Here is a 17,933-nt window from a genome sequence, read left to right as displayed (position 1 = left end):
GTCGCTGGGATTCGTGCAGCAGAAGGCGGTCCCTGAGATAATCTGGTCCGGTGCCATGAAGGGCTTTATAGGTCATAACCAACACTTTGAATTGTGACCGGAAACTGATCGGCAACCAATGCAGACTGCGGAGTGTTGGTGTAACATGGGCTTTTTGTACTCCCCTTTCCCCTTTCAATAAATTATATTAAAATAAATAAATAAAAGGGACGCTCAAAGAACACATCCTAGATCTGAATGAATGAAATATCCTCATTGAATACTTTGTTCTGTATAAAGTTGAATGCGAACAACAGACCTTGCTCCCCCTGACCAATAAATGTGATGCATGGTGTGATTGGATTGTTTGATTGAGTAATACGTTGGGTTTTTAGCTGTAGTTTTTTAATATTAGGTTTGTCTTGTACGCTTTGTTTCTATATTTATTCTGTGAGCTGCCACGGGTTTTCGAAGAAGGGAGGCATACAAAGCACCGAGTCACACGGACGCAGAACAGGCAAGAAAAATAAACCACTACAAGAAAAAGACATTTTATTTTTAGACCTCTTTGCATAATGAAGCCCAGAAGGGAGAAAATTGAGTTTTTGAATACTGAGGAATGTATCTATATTGCAGAAAATGAGATCCAGAAATGAGTTTTTTGGAGGGAAAACACTGGAACATGGCCTCAGAGCCATGTGTCAGAAACTTATGTGAATTATTAACACAAATGCACAAATGTTAATTCTCTCTTCTTCTTCTTTCTCCTCTTCTTCTTCCTCCTCCTGTCTTTGAGACCACCTCCTACCTCATAGTTCCCAGCGACCGGCAAGATCCTAGTGTTGGTCTTCTCCAGGTCCCATCAGCGAAACAGTGTCGGCTGATGGGCCTGCAGAGAAGGGCCTTCTTTGTGGCTGCCCTAGCTCTTTGGAACCAACTACCCCGAGGTCCAAACTGCTCCCACTCTATTGGCCTTCTGGAAAGCTTTTCCAAGAGGCCTGGGGTTGTTGGTCATGCAATTTGCGAGGTCTGGCCTGAATGATATGTATGTATGGGATTTTTAAATTTTTAAAAAATCTTTTGTGATGTTTTTAAATGTATTTTCTATATCCTGGAGGAAGAGGAGGAAGAAATATATAATTTGATTTATTGTATTTCTATGCCGCCCAGAGTCCTTTGGGAATTGGGTGGTATAGAAATAAATTATATTATATTAAATTAAATTATTATTATTATTCTCCTCCTTCCCCCTCTTCTTCTCCTCCTCCTCCTCCCTTCTTTCTCCTTTTTTAAAAAAGTGCAATGAAAGGGAAGATTGAAAACTTTGAATGGTCCAGTTAAGTAGGAATTACGAATATGATCCATTCCTTTCTGGGTGGCGAACTAAAGAAATTAGACAACGGTGCTTAGAATGATCCATTGCGCAACATCTTCGCTATTCCAACCTTCATCCAATAAACGAAGTTTACTTCGCTGAGATTTAACGAGGAATGCTTTTGCGAGTGAAATATACTGCTCAAAAAATAAATAAAGGGAACACTCAAATAGCACATCCTAGATCTGAATGAATGAAATATTATTCTCATTGAATACTTTGTTCTGTACAAAGTTGGATGTGCACAACAGCAGGTGAAATGGATTGTCAATCAGTGCTGCTTCCTAAGTGGACAGTTTGATTTCACAGAAGTTTGATTGACTTGGAATGATATTCTGTTTTTTAAGTGTTCCCTTTATTTATTTTTTTGAGCAGTGTAAAAACCTCTGAACAAGCCTTTTGAACTGGGTTTTCTTTTTACATCATTCCAGGACAGAGGTGTCAAACTCAAGACCCGGAGACCGGATCCAGGCCATGGGATGCACCCTGAAAGCATCAAAGGACTGGCCTGCAGTGCTCCTGCCAGCGAAAACGGAGCTTGGGAAGGTGTGTGAGGCCCATCCGAGCTCCATTTTTACTGGCAGAGGGTGGCAGGAAGCTGTCACAGCCAAAAATGGAGCTTGTGCAGCCCTCCCGAGCTGTTTTCACTGGCAGAAGGTGGCAGGAAGCCTCACAGCCTAAAAGAGAGCTTGGGAGACCGTTTTTACTGGCAGAGTGCTTGGGACACCACAGGCGCCTCTGTTTTCACTGGCAGAGGGTGGCAGGAAGCGGTCACAGCTAAAAACGGAGCTTATACGGCCTTCCCAAGCTCTGTTTTCACCGCCAGAGTGCTCGGGTCACCATAGGAGACTCCGTTTTCACTAACAAGAGGCCATCACAGCCGAAAACGGAGCTTGTGAGACTGTCCTGAGATCCATTTTCGCTGGCAGAGGGTGGCAGGAAGCCGTCACAGCCGAAAACGGAACTTGTGCAGCCCTCCTGAGCTCTATTTTCACCGACAGAAGGTGGCAGGAAGCCGTCACAGCTTAAAACTGAGCTCGGGAGCCCGTTTTCACTGGCAGAGTGCTTGAGCTGCCACAGGCGACTCCGTTTTTACTGGCAGAGGGTTGCAGGAAACTGCCACAGTTGAAAATGGAGCTTGCACAGCCCTCCTGAGCTGTATTTTCAAAAGCAGAGGGTGGCAGAGTGCTCGGGCCACCACAGGCACCTCCAACATGAGTGATGTGGACTTGTCATGCGTCCTCAGCTCTCTCCCCCGAGGTCAAACCCAACCTTGATGCAGCCCTCAATGAAACCGAGTTTGATACCCCTGTTCTAGGAGAAACAAGTGGTTCTCTATTTGCAATTGCCATTTAACTGGGTTATTCGAAGGCTCCAATTAACACGCATTGACCCCATCTCGATGTTCGCTTGACATTGAAGAATAACAAATCTGAGACAAGAATAGGTTTCTCCCTATGCCAGATAACCAAAGGGTGGTTTTGGAAAGATCTACCATCCTTCAGGGATGAATTTACAAGTTCGAGGGTGAAGAAGACCAATGCAATCCAGAGACTCAAAGCGCTACAAAAACCACCCGAGATGGCACAGGAGAAAAACAAGAGTAAAACAACAACAACCACAAAAACACAACTAGAACCGGGGCCTGGTAAACTTCAGTCCTAGTCGAATTTCCAGGCTAAATTTGGACCCTAAAAAAAGAGATGGGGTGAAACCCTTCGCTCGGGGTTTTCAGATTAGGTAGCATATATGTGAAAGTTGCATCTCTTTGGTTCACAGTTTGGAAACTCGGTCTGCGTCTGGATGCGGTGGGGGATGATGGGATCAATGCTGGCTCCCCAAATATCTTGCAAATTGCTGCACCGTTCCGCAAACTGAACATCTTCCTCTCTTCAAGCAGATTTTTTCTCCGATTTCTGATTCTTCCACATCACGATGGCTATAAAAGTTCCTAAGGAGACACACAGAAAGTACCATATTTTTTTTGGAATATAAGTCGCACCGTGTTTTGGGGGAGGAAAATAAAGGGGGGGGGAATTCTGCCTCCCAGCAATTTGCCAAACATCAAAGAGGGCAGATGATATACACTGTTTGCGTATTTCTGTGCATGCGTGCCTGACCCATAGAAATAGCAAAGAATCTGAAGTTAGTTGGGGGAAAGATCAAAAGCAGCGTGAGAAAATATTATTTCACTGAAAGAGTAGTAGATGCTTGGAACAAACTTCCAGCAGACGTGGTTGGTAAATCCACAGTAACTGAATTTAAACATGCCTGGAATAAACATATATCCATTGTAAAATAAAATACAGGAAATAGTATAAAGGCAGACTAGATGGACCATGAGGTCTTTTTCTGCCGTCAGTCTTCTATGTTTCTATGTTTCTAATTGGAGAAATATATATTATGATAGTATATTAATGCCAGAAAGTTTTCTTAAACATAGTGATACTAACTCCTCCCAATTATTTAAATAGATCTACTCCAAACATGACTAAGTCAGGATTTAACTCAGCTTGCTTTATCTTAATATTAAAGAGGACACTGCTACATTTCAGATTATACTTGCACAGATGCTCCTAAAATTAATGTGGCTTTCTGGAAGTTATACATTATTCTCTGCTATTTAAAAGAAGGTACAAAAAACACTAGGCCTCTTCAGATCAAGCATTGATTTTAAAAAGCTTCTTCATTTTGTTGTGTAGAGCAATAATAAAGCAATCTTAAAAAAATAAGTCTAATAATAATTTGAACATTCTACAGACATTTATAGCTATTGACTTACCACCTTGCCTCCAGATCCAGCAAGTAATTAGCACAAGAAAATAAAATTCTGCCTCTGCCTCCCAGCAATTTGCCTCCTTGCAGCTTTAGTTTCACTTTCAATTTAGCACGTGGCTTGCCTGCAGCCTCAAATCAACTGAGGGTCAGGAAGCTGATAATAAGTTGCTTGACTTAACAGGCTCTGTGCTATTTGCTGCAAGGAGATAAATTGCCAAAGGGTGGTGGCGGCTGGGGTTACATATGGTGTATAAGACATGTCAGTACCATGTACTGTATTGGTTGGGTTTCCAATATATGAAGATAAACCAGCATTGTATGTTAGGAGAAAATAGTGATATTACTTTAAGAGCTAGGGAGCAATTATGAGTTAGGCTGCAATTTAGCCATATAAGGGGGGCAGATGTACTGTTCTTTGTTGCATTCTGTTGTTGCATTGTGTCTGTTCTGCTGTATGCCTTACATTGTACTATTGGTTATATATGCTGGTTGGTATTGATAACATGTTATATTATATAGCTGTGTGCCGCCCCGAGTTCGCGGAGAGGGGCGGCATACAAATCTGAATAATAAATAAATAAATAAATAAATAAATAAGTTGTAAAGATAAATAAAAGCTGTGTGCAATATACTGTGCAGAATATACTATACTGCTGTGTACGAAGTTCTAAAGGTATTTGCTGTAGAATAAGAGATTATGTATAATTGCTGTGTGCTACTTGATCTAGTACCTACTATGTGTTAAAAGGTATTGCTTTGTGTGTATTATGTATTATGTACTGTATTGTTGTTAGCCGCCCCGAGTTTTCGGAGAGGGGCGGCATATAAATCCAATAAAACTTAAACTTAAACTTATAATTATTGCATGGTAATGGAGATATTGTATATCTTGTAAATAATAATAATAATAATAATAATAATAATAATAATAATAATAATAATTATTATTATTATTATTATTATTTAGATTTGTATGCCGCCCCTCTCCGAAGACTCGGGGCGGCTCACAACAATAAAAACAGTACAAATCCAATAGTTTAATTTAAATATTAAGCGTTGAGATTCCTGCAGGGCAGAATCAAACAAACAAGACTAAAGGAAGCAAGGAAGACTTTCTAACCAGCCCATGGAGCATTTTCAGGGGTTTCTTCTATCCTTTAGAGCAGTGCTTTTCAACCAATGTGCCGCGGCACACTAGTGTGCCGCGAGACACGGTCAGGTGTGCCGCGAAGCTCAGCAAGAGAGAAAGAAAGAAAGAGAGAGAGAGAAAGAGAGGCAGCGAAGGAGGGAGAGATAGAAAGAGAGCAAAAAGAGAGGAAGGAAGGAAGGAAGGAAGAGAGAAAGGGATGGAGAGAGAGAGGAAGGAAGAGAGAGAAAAAGGGAGAAAAATAGAGAGAAAGGGAGGAAGAGAGAGAGAGAGAGAGAATTTTTTGTCCAAACTTTTTTTTAGCTGCACCACTCCCTCAGCTCAAGGTGCCCCATTATTTTGTATATGTAAAAAAATGTGCCGCAGCTCAAAAAAGGTTGAAAATCACTGCTTTAGAGTACCCCTGGGGTATCAGGTGCCCCCAAACTGCGATGAAACTCACCAATAAATAGCAGCAATACCAGTCCAGCCACCACAGGAATGATCACTGAATATTCTCGGGGTAGGAAGTACTTGTGAACGAGGTGATCACTCTCGATGAAGGGCTGAGGAGAAAGAGAAAATGTATCAGGAGCGAGCAGAGGATAACTTTTCCACAAGTCCCTGAAATATAGCAGCTTTTCTTGTTCATTAAATTTACATGTGGATAAGGCAAAGTGATCTTAAGGCACCTTCTGCAGATAACAGAATAGAATCCTTTGTTGGCCAAGTGTGATTGGACACACAAGGAATTTGTCTTTGGTGCATATGCTCTCAGTGTGCATAAAAAGAAAAGATACACTTGTCAAGAATCATGAGGTACAACTCTTAATGATTGCCTTTAGGTTGGCATAGGGGTGGCTACTGGAAAAGACCAATGTTGGGTGGATTTTCTAGTACTGATGTCACATAGTTGGCCCGTGAAATAAATCTATCTATCTATCTGTGGGTCTGTGTGTCTGTGTGTCTATCTATCTATCTATCTATCTATCTATCTATCTATCTATCTATCTATCTATCTATCTATCTATCTATCATCTATCTATCTATCTATCTATCTATCTATCATCTATCTATCTATCTATCTATCTATCTATCTATCTATCTATCTATCTATCTAATCTATCTATCTATATATCCATCCATCTATCTACCCACCTACCTACCTATCCATCATCCAGTTTGTCTATCATCTATTTATGATCTATTAGTTATCATTTATCCATCCATCCATCCACACATCTCTCATGCAATCATGTATCATCTATCTATCCATCATAAATTCTCTCTCTCTCTCCATATTTCTTTCTTGTTTCTCCGTCCATCCATCCATCCATCCATTAATCAATCATCCAGTTTGTCTATCATCTATTTATGATCAACCTATTAGCTATCATTTATCTATCCATTCCTCCATCCCTCCATAGATCTAACATGTAGTCATGTATTATCTATCTATCCATCATATCTCTTTCTTGTCTGTCTGCCTGCCTGTCGTCATTATCCATCCGCTCAACCTGTCTGTTTATCTGTCTAGCTGGCTAAATCTCTTTCTGTATATCACACGACCAACTGGCACACGAGACATTTATAAGCGAAGGAGAATAGGAGAAGAAGATCTTACTGATGATATTACCCAGTCTAGTAATGAAATGTTTGGAAACAAAACTGAAACAAGCTTGGAGAGCAAACCGCTGCCAACACACAACAAACTTGAAGTTGCTTGGAAAGTGTTAATGTAGGGAAAAGTGGAGTGGAAAGAGTAGAAATGAACGACTACCACAAGGCAGAGGGATAGAAACATAGAAACATAGAAGTCTGACGGCAGAAAAAGACCTCATGGTCCATCTAGTCTGCCCTTATACTATTTTCTGTATTTTATCTTAGAATGGATGGATGTTTATCCCAGGCATGTTTAAGTTCAGTTACTGTGGATTTATCTATCACGTCTGCTGGAAGTTTGTTCCAAGGATCTACTACTCTTTCAGTAAAATAATATTTTCTCATGTTGCTTTTGATCTTTCCTCCAACTAACTTCAGATTGTGTCCCCTTATCCTTGTGTTCACTTTCCTATTAAAAACACTTCCCTCCTGGACCTTATGTAACCCTTTAACATATTTAAATGTTTTGATCATGTCCCCCCTTTTCCTTCTGTCCTCCAGACTATACAGATTGAGTTCATGAAGTCTTTCCTGATCAGTTTCATGCTTAAGACCTTCCACCATTCTTGTAGCCCGTCTTTGGACCCGTTCAATTTTGTCAATATTTTTTTGTAGGTGAGGTCTCCAGAACTGAACACAGTATTCCAAATGTGGTCTCACCAGCACTCTATATAAGGGGATCACAATCTCCCTCTTCCTGCTTGTTATACCTCTAGCTATGCAGCCAAGCATTCTACTCGCTTTCCCTACTGCCTGACTGCACTGTTCACTCATTTTGAGACTGTCAGAAATCACTACCCCTAAATCCTTCTCTTCTGAAGTTTTTGCTAACACAGAACTGCCAGATGGATGGATGGATTCTGTTCCAGTGATGATGGGGTTTCTGTGGAGAGCTTTGAAAGAACACCCAAGGAATAGATCATCATGGAGATAAATCAATGAATCAGTTCGTTGTTAGGAGGGAAACAAAAATAATTTGATGGCACACAGATGTTGGAGAAAACTCGGGACCTACCAGGACAATTATCCAGATAGTATAGTAAGCAAAGAGAACCAAGCTAAAGGTCACCAAGCCATACCCAACGAATTGGTCGCTCACTGTTGCCTGGGGAAAAAAAGAAACAGAAGAAATGTTTATTTCATTCCAAAATAGAAAAGCAATTTCCATTCAATTATCAGGATTTGTTTTTGGTTTTTTCTTTTAAAGAAAAGGGGGAGCAAAATGTGTGTCCCCTCCCCCAAGCTTATTTCTTCAAATTTCTCCCGTACTAACTTTTGGCAAAAGCAAAGAAATAAAACTAACAAAATAAAAATAAACTTCCATAAAAATATTTAGGAATCAGTAAGAAACAATATGAAAAAAACCCCTCAATATCTAATAATACATATAATAACCGCAGCCCGCATCTATTACGCACAATTCTGGAAAAATAAAATAGTACCACCAGAACATTCAGTCACAGACAAAATATACAGATATGTGGAAATGGATAGGCTGACGATGCACATCAAAGAATTATACAACTCAGAATATTATGATACCTGGCAAAGATGGCACAACTGGATGGAAAATATTTTTTTTAAACCGTGATGCAATGTGAAATTACTTACAAATATAAGAGTTACATAAATATGAAGAATTTAAGTAACGACAGTAAGTGTGATTAATTTTTTATGATAAGGGTTTTATTCTATTTTTAATATTGGATTTGTACTGTACATTGTGTATTATGTTGTGAGCCGCCCTGAGTCTTCGTAGAGGGGCGGCATACGAATCTAATAAATTATTATTATTATTATTATTATTATTATTATTATTATTATTATTATTATTATTTTATATATTGGGGTTTCTTTTTTGAATTTTTTAACCTAAAACTGTAATTTAGATTGCTAAATACAGTATTAGATTTGTTACTATGTACTGTTTTTTACCATTGTTGTGAGCCACCCCGAGTCTGCGGAGGGGCGGCATATAAATCCAATAAATCTAATCTAATCTAATCTAATCTAATCTAATCTAATCTAATCTAATCTAATCTAATCTTATTATTATTATTATTATTATTATTATTATTATTATTATTATTATTATTATTATAATATAGGTATAAGAGATCGGTTCTGATCTGTGCAACATTATTGTGATGTTTTAAAAATGGATAAATAAAGCTTTTATAAAATATCAATAAACATCGCCACCCTTGCAAGGGTTTTGCAACCTTCTTGCGCTCCGAAAGGAACCCGACTGGAGACAATGTAGACAAATCTATGGCAACTCCATATTTAAAAAAATAACAACAACAACAATATGCAAACCACACACACAGAAAACATTGCGCCTTTTTCCTCCCTTTTTTTTTTTTTGGCAAAAGGGCCTTTTTTGTTTGTTGCAACCAAAAAAGGGGGGGGGGGACCCCTCCCCTTTGTAAAACCCAAAGTTAAAAAAAAGGAGCCAAAGCGTGAGCCTCACCATTGCAATCTGCCAATCTCAGCCTCGCTCTTCTGCAACTTGGCTCTTAGCGAGCCGAGCCAGGAGGACCGACTTCCGGCCCACGCTTGGCCAATCAGGAGCGGAGAGGGGCGTGCGGAAAGTTCCCACGGATAGTAGAGTTACAGCCCAGAGGGAAGTGCTAGACGGGCACCCACATGTAGCCTCTTGGACTTCCTGAAAGGTTGAATCGAAGCAATGGAAGACTTATTCAATAGTGAACAGTGAAACGATCGCAGATAATTCCGGGCTTGCTTTAATTTTTTTTAATGGTGACGAGAAAGAGTTGTCAGAGGAAGCCATGAAGGAAATGCAATGCAGTTTTTCTGTCTTGATATTTATAATAGTATAAGATGTTTATTTATCTTTCAATTGTATTGTTTTTATTTGTTTCCAAGTACCATTTGATAGCTTATTAGTAACCTTGACTATTAATGTTTTATCAATTTATTCTTGATGAATGCATTTTATTTTTCTTTATGTATACTGAGAGCATCTGCACCAAATAAAATTGTGTGTCAAATCACCTGGCCAATAAAGAATTCTATTCTGTTCCGTTCCATTCTATTCTCTAATTCTATTCTATTCCATTCTCTTTTCTAATTCTATTCTATTATTTTCTTTTCTAATTCTATTCTATTCCATTCCATTCTCTAAATATATTCTATTCTCTAATTCTATTATATTCCATTCTATTCTTTAATTCCATTCTATTCTATTCTCTAATTCTATTCTATTCCATCCTCTAATTGTCTTCTCTTCTATTCTCTAATTCTTTTCTATTCCATTCCATTCTATTTCAAACTTGCAAAGAACTAATAAAGAAATAAAGGAAGACTAATGTAGATCTATTTCAAGCTATTTAGCTCTCATCAGTTAGCCATATGCTTCTAGGATCCAAACTTGGGATATTTGCCTTGTTAGGCAATGCTTTTTACCCACTAAGCTACATGGTCTTCTCCCTTATCAGCTGAGCCAGGAAAAAGATTAAATATTTTCTGTCGAGTCACCTGGTATACCCAATATGCGACGTTTCGGTGAAATCACATTCACCATCATCAGGCTGAAGTTTTAAGCTTCGTGCTGTTGTCCATATTTACAACAGCACGAAGCTTAAAACTTCAGCCTGATGATGGTGAATGTGATTTCACCGAAACGTCGCATAGACACTCAAAATATTACACGGGGCAAAACCCGAACTCAGAACAATCTACATACATATACCCATGAAAATCTACGAAAACATATATGTATGTATGTATGTATGTATGTATGTATGTATGTATGTATGTATCAAATGTTTTTAGCGGAAATTTTAACACGTTCCTTCAATATACCAGGGTGATCTGACATAAAAAACACACACACACATATATATATATATATGTGTGTGTGTGTGTGTGTATGACAGACATATTTTTGCTGAATATTTAAAATTAAGGGAGACTAGGATAGCATTATTTCGGCCTTGTTCCGGCCCCATCAGCTAGCCATATCCTTACTGGGATTTGATCCTGGGGCCTCTGCCGTGTAAGGCAGAGAATTAACCTCTAGGCCACCAGATCTGATCCCTTCAGCTTTGTACCAGCGAGGGGCTATATGTTTTTTTCTGTTGGATCACCCTGGTATATTGAAGGAACGTCACAGCTCCTTTTTGCCTCTAGGCCCAGCCCAGGGCCGTTTCAAGGCAGTTAATTTATTCATAGCCAACAAACTATGTTCGGTATGTATCACACATTTTTGCTGAATATTTAAAATTAAGGGAGACTAGGATAGCGCTATTTCAATATACCAGGGTGATCCAACAGAAAAAAACATATAGCCCCTCCCTGGTACAAAGCTGAAGGGATCGGATCTGGTGGCCTAGAGGTTAATCTATAAGAAAATAGAAGTTTTTCACAATGCTCTTAAGCGGAAGTGTGGTCAGTGTCTTCAAAATGGATCAGCTGCTATTTTAATAAGGATTGCCCACTTTTTTCTTCCAGTGGGGATTGCATTGAAATTTGGGTAGTGCACTCGGATAATCTCGCATTGCACTGCCATCTTATTTTGAGCATGGTATTTTGGGAAATCCAAGCCTGAAAAGGTTCAATGCTGTCCATGTTTGCACCCAAGGTTTCCAACCTCCCAATATTGTTTAAAAAAAACAAAAAACAACGCTAGGCAATTTCACAATCAGTTTTATTCTATATGTAGCTTGGGGTATAGTTCACTGCGAAAAATGGCACATTTGGCAAACATCTAACTATTGCAAACAAAAATAAAAACAAAAAACAGATAATTTCCCTTTTCTATGATGACAATAAAGTTTTGCAACATAGTCATAAAGTTATCGAATTCCTTCTGCCTTGAGTCAAATATAGTGTTTTTCAATTTTTTTTGTAGTATTTAATTCCCAGAATCCTAGAATCCGATCCACCTATCTTCTGTTTGCTGTGGTTGAGAAAGACCTCCCAAAATGTTTAATTAGTTTTAATAATAATCTAACCTAATGATTTGAAACTTAATTTTCTTCCTCCTGCTATGTCATTTTTAAGGTGTAAGGATAAAACGTTTGACTGTTGATGTTTGAGTCAATGGGCCCCTCAACCTTTTTGGTCAAGAAACTAGGTATTAACCAAGTGGATTATCCAAAATCAAGATTAAAAAAAAAAGGTCAGAATATATAGAAGTGAATGTGATTCATTACTGGATGGGACACCATCAATACCATAGAACAGCACTCACTATATACTTCTATGCCGCCCAGTTTTTTTCTCAAGGTGACACACCACCCGAGTTATGCTCAGTTTTTTGGCGAATTCTGACACACCAAGCTCAAAAGGTTGCCCATCACTGCACTAGAGCAAGATTTGAGCAGTTAGACTCTATGGTTAGATACGGACGATTCCACCAAGTACCATATTTTGAGAGAACATGCATTTGCGGTGCACCAGAAATAGAAGACATTGCACATGTGCTACTCAATTGTAAACTATACTCCTCAGTAAGACCTCAATATTTACAGCCCCTACTTGACAAAATCATACACTGGGACTGTAATAAACAATTATCATACTTTCTTCAGGGTACAAATATATATGTAGTTTCTAGAACCGCTAAGTTTATAGTCAGGGCTGTACAGATGAGAATACGTTTTATAGAACATATTGGGGTGGCATGCAAAGGAGATGAACTCACTGAAGAATATTTTATATCAGTATCTTAGTTTTGTTTAATATAATCCTTTGCACGAGTTATATTCTCATGTTTTACTACTCAATTTTAGCTTATTATACTGCATTTTAACTTATTATTTATTCAAATTCCCTCTATTTTAGCCAATTTTACTGTATTTTAACCAGTCAGTTTTATGACGACCGATGTGGTCCTTTTTTTTTGCTTTGATATGGTCGATTGACTAATCAAATGAAGTTGATATTGATTGTTGACATTGTTGTTGACATTACTGGATGGGACACCATCAAGAGAGGCCAAATTAGGTAAACAACACATACTGAAAGACAGCATCAGCAAAAACAATTTGTTTCTGAAAGTTATATGCGGCTCACTTTGTGGTTCAAGGTGACTCTTGGTAGTTATAGGAACTTTCAAGAAAATATAATTGTCGATTGCATCCATGTAATAATCTCCTGGATTTGAAAGCAATTCTCTCTCTCCCTCTCTGTGTCAAGATTTCAGCGAGAAATGAAAAGAACAGCACACACTCATTGTGATGTACCAAAGAAAACCCAATCTTTATTTCCACCCGCCAAAACTGTTACGACATTTGATTTTATAGTGATTTTTTTTTTAATAACTGTGGCTTTTCTACCAGGTAACAGAGAATACAAAACAAAGACTCTTTGAATCAAAGACAGCACAGCATTCAATACAAAAATGATAAAATACTAAGAGAACAAGTTAAAACATGGGAATATGCAGTTTTATGATTGATTCTTCTCCGGGCCCAATACTTTTAGAAAATATATTTGGAAATGGAGCAGCAGGGGGTGGGTGGAATGAAAAATTAAAAACAAAAATCTTTTCCATAAATGCTTTTTAAGGATTTTGAGTTTTAATCTAGATTTCAGATTTCAAAGTTCAGAACACATCAAAACTATCTCTTCTGGCAAGTCTCTCCCTTAAATTTTGCATAGTCCTGTTATATTTTTCCTTTTTTTCTCTCTTCCAAAAATATCTTTCCTGTTATAGAAATATCTGAAATATAAATCGCGTGTGCCTTTCGAACCTCTAAAAAGATTCAATCTGCTTTCCATGAAAATAAAACGCGATCTCTTTCTCTTTCTTTCCTTAACAACCCCCTGAAAAATATGGGCTTAAAAAGCAACAGAAAACTAAAAGAAACTTCTTAAAAGTATTTATTCGAGTTTATACTTTCTTACATTCCAAGTTCGTTTTGATTTTGAGAGTCGGGGCAAAAGGATCTTTGTCCTTAGAAGTTGACAAGGGAAGAGGGAAGTTAGGTAGCTTTGAAGTTGGCTTAGGTGGGTGGGGGGGAAAATCATGATTAATTTTTTTTCTCCCAAGAGGGAAAACTAGACAGCCACGGAATTTGGGTGTCAGGGAAATTATTGTGCCTCTAAGAGACCAGCTCCGTCTACAGAGCCTAAGAAACTAGGGTAGCCAACTTGAAAGATTGCTTACAAGGAAATTAGCATTTTCTTCTAATAGCTCCTGAGTTCACCTGAAGGAGAGGTCTGCTCTCCAGTGGATCCCCTCTCCAGGAGGGGGCGTCCTGATCCGTACCTAGCAGGATGGAAGAAAAATCACCTTCCAGAGGTTCACAACCTGAGCGCAGTCCAGCTGCCTCGATCAAGTTTTTCTTTTTCTTCCTTTCTTTCCTTTTAATTTTCTTTTTAATTTTTTCCAAAGGGGGAAGATTTAACTGCAGAAGGAAGCATAATTTTTTTTTTTTAAAGGAAGCAAGCAAGCAAGGCAATTTGGAAGCGAGTCACCGCAGACCCAAACGGTTAAAAAAAAAAGTGTTAATTAAAAAAAAATAGGGAATAAACTTTCTGAAGAAATTAGAGCGGGTGCTGGGGGGAAAATGAGAAGCGTGCTAGTTTTGCACCATGATAGAAAGACGATTTCTTTGCAACTACGTTGTAAGAATTTTTCGTTGGAATTGAATTTTACTCTCACGGTCTCATTGCCAATTTTGCAAGATTGGACGGTCCCGTTGCCATTTTGCAAGATTGGAGGGTGTGCATGTGAGAGTGTGTTTCCTCACCCTTCCAAAAACGGCTCATCTTTCCTCTCGAGAACTTTTGCTCAAAAGGTCAAGAGGTTTTTTTTAAATCACCCCGTTAACAGAACCAACCAGCCCAAAACAAAGTCTATGGATTTGGCACCGTGCGTGGAAGGAGAACAGAATCCAGCTGTGATCTCTTCCTGGCAGGTTGGCGTCACGGGCTTTCGGTTTTGGGGTGCCATTCTGACATTTCACTGAACCTTGGTTCCTCGACCCCGCTTGGGTAGGCGAGCCCTCAGAACCCCAAAATGCTGAAGGAATGCAACGAGTGAGAAACTTGGGATAAATCAACTCTTTGTTGATTTCCTCTCTTCCCTGCCTCAAGTTAGACATAATTATAAAACAACAGCCCAATATACTATAAGCAACAAAACAATGATTTATATCCCCCCCCCCCACTCCCTCCAAAATACAGAAAATTACACCAGCCTGCTGGGTTGATCAACAACAACAAAAAATCAATATATTTCAAAAAATCAAAAAGTGAGGAGAAAGGTTAACCGTGGTGTAAGAAGGTCAAACTAAAAGCAACTATTTTCCAAATGGTATATCTAGTTTAATTGCCCCAGATAGTGCTTGGCTAGGTGTGACCAGTATCTTAAACAGCAGAATTTGCCCATCAGGGAAATTATATTCTGGAGACCAACAGATATCTCAATAAGCTTCGGCTTCTTCCAATTGACCAGGTCCTTTTTAGCAAACACGCATGTGAATCGTGGTGGCCCTGTTATAGAACAACTCCCGAGGACCTCTTCTGACATTGGCGGTGCAAGGATTTCACAAGGCTACGGATGAAGTTTTCTAGGTCTATCCTGGAGATTCTAGACAAGGGGGGTCTTCAAACTTGAGAACTTGTGGGCTTCAATTCCCAGAATTCTCCAGGCAGCATTCAATTCTGGGAGTTGAAGTCCACAAGTCTTGGAAGTTGCCAAGTTTGAAGACCTCCATCCTCACATTTCTCCTTTTTGCTGAAGATCTGGGTCAATCTGGGAGGGTTTGAGGCTCTCAGATCTGCTCGAAACAAGTGGCCTTGAGCTGGGTTGGAATCTTCCAAGTCATACAACCCTTGGCTAGCTCAGCCGAGATAGGAGAGGAATGTTCAGGTCATTGGTTGGTGGAGAACCCAACTTCTGGCATATCCTCACCACTGACAACTCAAGGGACCTGGCCTATGGCATCCATGTGCCAATCTCCCCAATTCCTGATCCTGTTCTGAATTCCATTTTCACACTCTTGCTTTAGACAATCAGTAGTCTTAAAATCATGTGGTTGGAGAAGACACCACAAGCTATTACGAAGCCACGTGAAATGTAGGTGTGTATGCAACTCAACTGATGGCTAAATCAAGGCCAAGCTACTTTCTTGAAATGGGGCAAACCTGAGTCTTTCCCCTCCGCCCACAAAACCAACAAGGTGTGTATGTGGGGGAGAACAACTTTTGCATCGGATTAAACTGCACAGGTCTTCTAGATGTAGCTTGCAGAAGACCAGTGTGAGAATGCAAAGCTCACATCTTCATTAATTCTGCGCGGAGCCTTCAAGCTTGCTGCGTTTCCTACACAAACGTCAACATTTGGGAGGAGAAGGCAACAAAGCATCCACCTGATGGAAAGACAAAATCCAGGGGTTCGCAACCCCCTGCCTCCCCCCCTTCCAAAGGTGGAACAACTCAGTTGAGGACATAACAGTTGAGTGACGATCGCTGATGTTACCTTCCTCATTTCATTGCTTATGGAGTTTGGATTCAGTGCAGACTCCAAACGCTCTATGGGGAAAGCAAGTGAACATTTTGGTATGTTGTGATGGAACTTTCTTCGTCATGTCTGGGATGGGAGTAAAGGAGGCCCTGGCTACCTCCTCAATGCCTCTTTGTTTCAAATCAATCCTAACCCAAGGTAAAGGCAAGGGTGATTGGAACGGATACGGGATATTGTTCTACAGCAGTGTTTCCCAACCTTGGCTACTTGAAGATGTTTGGACTTCAACTCCAAGAATTCCCCAGCCAGCATCCGCTGGCTGGGGAATTCTGGGAGTTGAAGTCCAGATATCTTCAAGTGGCCAAGGTTGGGAAACATTGTTCTACAGTACGGACAAGTGAAAACAGAACCAGCCTTTACCTGGCAGCAGTGAGTGTATGTTACCCAAAACAACTATTCTTTAAAAAAAGAAATGAAACGAAAAAGTCAAGAGTCGTTCTCATTGAGGAAAGCCAAAAGCTTTTTTCCTGGGCACATGTTGAGATTCTTCAAGAGTCGCTTTGCATGGTAGCTGGCCAAGGTCATCTCCACTTCCTTGCCCTGCAGGAGGAGGAGGACGTCAAGCTAGAACCTGCAAACTTCTCATGGCTCGTGGATGCTCGAAGAGACCAACAAAACGCACAAGCGCCTTTCCTATGAAAGAGGGAGGACTTCCGGTTCAGAGCGGTGACTCAACAGGGCCTTGGGTATCAGCCCTCGGAGGGAGCGACGCAAGCGAGGAATCAGGTGAACCAACTGTTGGAGCTTCGCGACGGTCACGACTAGCAACGTTTCCCATTTGAGACGTTCTTGGACGGGCGAGCGGGAGGGAAGTATTCACAGTGGTGTAAACTAGGCGGTGGAAAAAGGATTGGTCAACCCACGCGCGCCGAACCATGGTGCTCGGCACAAGAGCCGTCCTGAGCTTTGCCGTCCCTCCAAGGGAGTCGTTGCTCGTGGCAGGACGGTTGATCCCGTCCTTCTGAATATCGTTGTCGCCCTTCCCAGATCCCGCATAAAGTGCCTGTTTTACGGAGTACCTCTGGGCAGGGGAGGAGTGCTTGGATTCAAGGGGAAAAAAAAAATTCGAGAAGTCCTGCCTGGAATGTTATGTGCGAAGAAGATTACGAAGAAAGGAAAAATGGGGTTGGGTAGGAGGAAAGGACCACCCACCCTAACTGCCGAGACAGGTTTTCAACCGGGTTCACATTTAATGGGTTTCGATGACCACTGGCTCGTAAACTCCAGACGAGACTCTGCTGGGGGGAAAAAAGGGGGGAGAGAGAGAGTGAGACACTGTTGATGGAAGAACGTGCAGCTTAAAAGAACAGAAGGAAGAGGTTTTGGACTTAAACTAAGAGGCACGGACCGGTTTGGGGCTCTCTTAAGAGTAAAGTGATACCTCGACATACGAGTTTAATTCGTGCCAGAGCCGAGTTCGTATGTCGGTCAATTCGTATCTCGAACGAATGCATTTAGATTTGGCTTTTCGCGCCGAGATAACTGGAAAAAAATGGAATTCTTGCGCCACC

At 40.1% G+C, this 17,933-nt stretch overlaps 4 protein-coding genes across 4 annotated transcripts in view; all 4 read right to left on the bottom strand.

The window, feature by feature from the left end:
- The window catches only part of ST6GALNAC4 (ST6 N-acetylgalactosaminide alpha-2,6-sialyltransferase 4), a 683,294-nt gene that overhangs the window by 33,430 nt on the left and 631,931 nt on the right, over positions 1-17,933 (bottom strand). The window lies entirely within an intron of this gene.
- ST6GALNAC6 (ST6 N-acetylgalactosaminide alpha-2,6-sialyltransferase 6) overlaps positions 1-17,933 on the bottom strand; it is a 490,277-nt gene that overhangs the window by 55,521 nt on the left and 416,823 nt on the right. The gene's annotated exons all lie outside the window — the stretch shown is intronic.
- DPM2 (dolichyl-phosphate mannosyltransferase subunit 2, regulatory) lies at positions 1,709-9,470 on the bottom strand. Its single transcript, XM_070758743.1, has 4 exons — positions 9,394-9,470; positions 7,936-8,025; positions 5,722-5,824; positions 1,709-3,305 (listed from the first exon to the last, which is right to left on the bottom strand). The coding sequence occupies exons 1-4, from the start codon at positions 9,394-9,396 to the stop codon at positions 3,247-3,249; spliced, it is 255 nt and encodes an 84-aa protein (XP_070614844.1). The 5' UTR covers positions 9,397-9,470; the 3' UTR covers positions 1,709-3,246.
- The window catches only part of EEIG1 (estrogen-induced osteoclastogenesis regulator 1), a 60,073-nt gene continuing 58,917 nt past the window's right edge, over positions 16,778-17,933 (bottom strand). Inside the window, exon 11 of the mRNA XM_070758813.1 lies at positions 16,778-17,660. Within this exon, the coding sequence (XP_070614914.1) occupies positions 17,612-17,660 (49 nt within the window). The 3' untranslated portion in view covers positions 16,778-17,611. The remainder of the gene's footprint in view (positions 17,661-17,933) is intronic.

Source organism: Erythrolamprus reginae, chromosome 8 (assembly GCF_031021105.1).
Source record: "Erythrolamprus reginae isolate rEryReg1 chromosome 8, rEryReg1.hap1, whole genome shotgun sequence".
Classification (NCBI taxonomy): domain Eukaryota; kingdom Metazoa; phylum Chordata; class Lepidosauria; order Squamata; family Dipsadidae; genus Erythrolamprus; species Erythrolamprus reginae.
This window is presented reverse-complemented; position numbering and strand designations above follow the sequence as displayed.

Coding starts and splice junctions, on each gene's coding strand:
- DPM2 (XM_070758743.1), bottom strand. Junction 5,825..7,935: donor CTATCTGGATAATTGTCCTG/GTAGGTCCCGAG, acceptor CTTTCTCCTCAG/CCCTTCATCGAGAGTGATCA. Junction 3,306..5,721: donor GGTATTGCTGCTATTTATTG/GTGAGTTTCATC, acceptor GTGTCTCCTTAG/GAACTTTTATAGCCATCGTG.